Source organism: Ceratina calcarata, unplaced genomic scaffold, assembly GCF_001652005.2.
Source record: "Ceratina calcarata isolate Rehan_Ccalc_2016 unplaced genomic scaffold, ASM165200v1 scaffold328.2, whole genome shotgun sequence".
NCBI lineage: Eukaryota > Metazoa > Arthropoda > Insecta > Hymenoptera > Apidae > Ceratina > Ceratina calcarata.
In genome coordinates this window covers 9,905-11,745 of record NW_017155517.1, presented here as the reverse complement: position 1 = coordinate 11,745, position 1,841 = coordinate 9,905, and the positions used below count along the sequence as shown (strand labels likewise).

The 1,841-nt window shown below is 42.0% G+C and overlaps 1 protein-coding gene across 1 annotated transcript in view; it reads left to right on the top strand.

Moving 5' to 3' along the window:
- LOC108624720 (uncharacterized) overlaps positions 1-1,841 on the top strand; it is a 7,985-nt gene that overhangs the window by 3,455 nt on the left and 2,689 nt on the right. The window contains exons 2-3 of the mRNA XM_026813355.1: positions 337-1,012; positions 1,211-1,572. Of these exons, the coding sequence (XP_026669156.1) occupies positions 389-1,012; positions 1,211-1,572 (986 nt within the window). The 5' untranslated portion in view covers positions 337-388. The remainder of the gene's footprint in view (positions 1-336; positions 1,013-1,210; positions 1,573-1,841) is intronic.

Genomic DNA, 1,841 nt, shown 5'->3' with positions numbered 1-1,841 from the left:
ACATTCACATATTTGAATGTTATCTTATAAAAAAGTAAAAACAAAGTAAAGTAAATAACTTTTTATTAACGACTGGGGCGACGATGGGGTGATAAAAGTGTTATTTATTGGCTTTGATCATTATTATTTCGTTCTTTTTCACGGAAAATGAAAGTTCAAAAGTTTAACTATTGTTCAGTTGAACTTGTATTAAAATCGTTTGTTTTGCAAATGCTAATTTAAAAACCGAGAGAAATCCAACGGTTGCGCTCTAGGTGCATAGAACGTAATGCGGGTAGAGAGAGTTTTCACACAGGAATATTATTATAAACTAACACACGTCAATTCCGGTTGCAGATAAAAAGGCAATAAACTAGTCGGCCCCTCGCGGAGAAACTAGTTATCAAACATGACGAATGTCAGCGTGATAGCTTCGCATCGTGAACGAAGTATCGTGCCACAATTCAAGACGAGTGAATCCTCCAACGATATCGACAATGTTATCGAGACTATTGAACGTCTTCGTCTAGCGAATCGTCAGGAATCGAGTAATCAGCCCGCCGTGAAAGCGAGCAAAACGAAAGCGCACAAATATCTTGAACAGATCGACGAGTCTAGAACAAAGCTGAACATAGACGATTATGACTACAAACGCGATTCAGCGAGCTCGGTCAAAGGCAAGACCGCAATTCTCGACCGCAAACGTGATTGTAATATACGCGGTGACGATCGAAAGGGTGCGATAGATTACGAACGCGTCCAGAAACACGATGATGATTCCGATTCTAGCGATGACGCTCTCATCGAACGAGGCCCGACGAAATCGCAAAACCTTAAACATGTTCGGAGCAAACCTTACCAAGATAAGGTCGAACAGCAGTTGGACCCGTTTCTGATTAGAGTCACAGAGGAAATTCTGCGCGACAAGGATTGCCGAGAAAAATTGGAGCCTCTCCTTCAAAAGCTGGAAAGGACAAACGGTTACTGGAACGGCAATCAAAACGACTCTCAACCGTACGACGCGAATAGAGACGTGCGTATACCAGTTTCCATAACCGTGTGTCCACTTTTATCGCGTCGCTGTGTGTCGGTTAAACGGACAACGCTTGGAATAATGTGCAACGATAATAGACGTCATACGACGCGATACAGGTGGATATACGTCTTATAAAAGGTTTCTGGGTCTACGTAAACGCGTAAACGAAGTGACTGGATCTTCCGATTGTTTCAGGCCACTGTGACGGCGATAGAAAACGATTTCACAAACGAGTCATCGATATTAGAGGATGTGTTGAATAGTACTTTTCAAGTAGCTCAACGTGTGACGGAGAATAATTTTATTAGCTTGCAGAAAACGATAGAACACAGCGATTGTTTTCTTCAGAACAGTAGCAATATTGCTTCTGGATCTGAGAGCCTTAGTTCGAGTCCTGTTCTATCGCCGGTTTTGAGGATTCCTACCAACTCCCCAAAAACCTTCACGTCGAATATCAACCAAAATTTCGGTTTTTCCTCCGAGGTAAAACTTCATTTTTTTAGTACCATTAATTTTCTTGATATAACTACGAACAAATACAGAGTGTTCCAAAATTAGTGTAAAATATTGAAATGGGAGGTTCATGACGTGATTTTAAACAACATTTTCCTTAGCGAAAAAGTTGTCCGAGGCTTGGTTGAGGAGTTATTAACAAGAAATCTCGACCAATCAGAGCGCTCGGATCCGGACGCTCGGCCTATCAACGATCTATCATTTCCCCATCCATTCCATTTGAATAACGATTAAATATTTATTAATTTCTTAAAGGCCGAGCGTCCGGATCCGAGCCAACGCTCCCGATTCGCAGCTCGCGCCAACCGAGCGC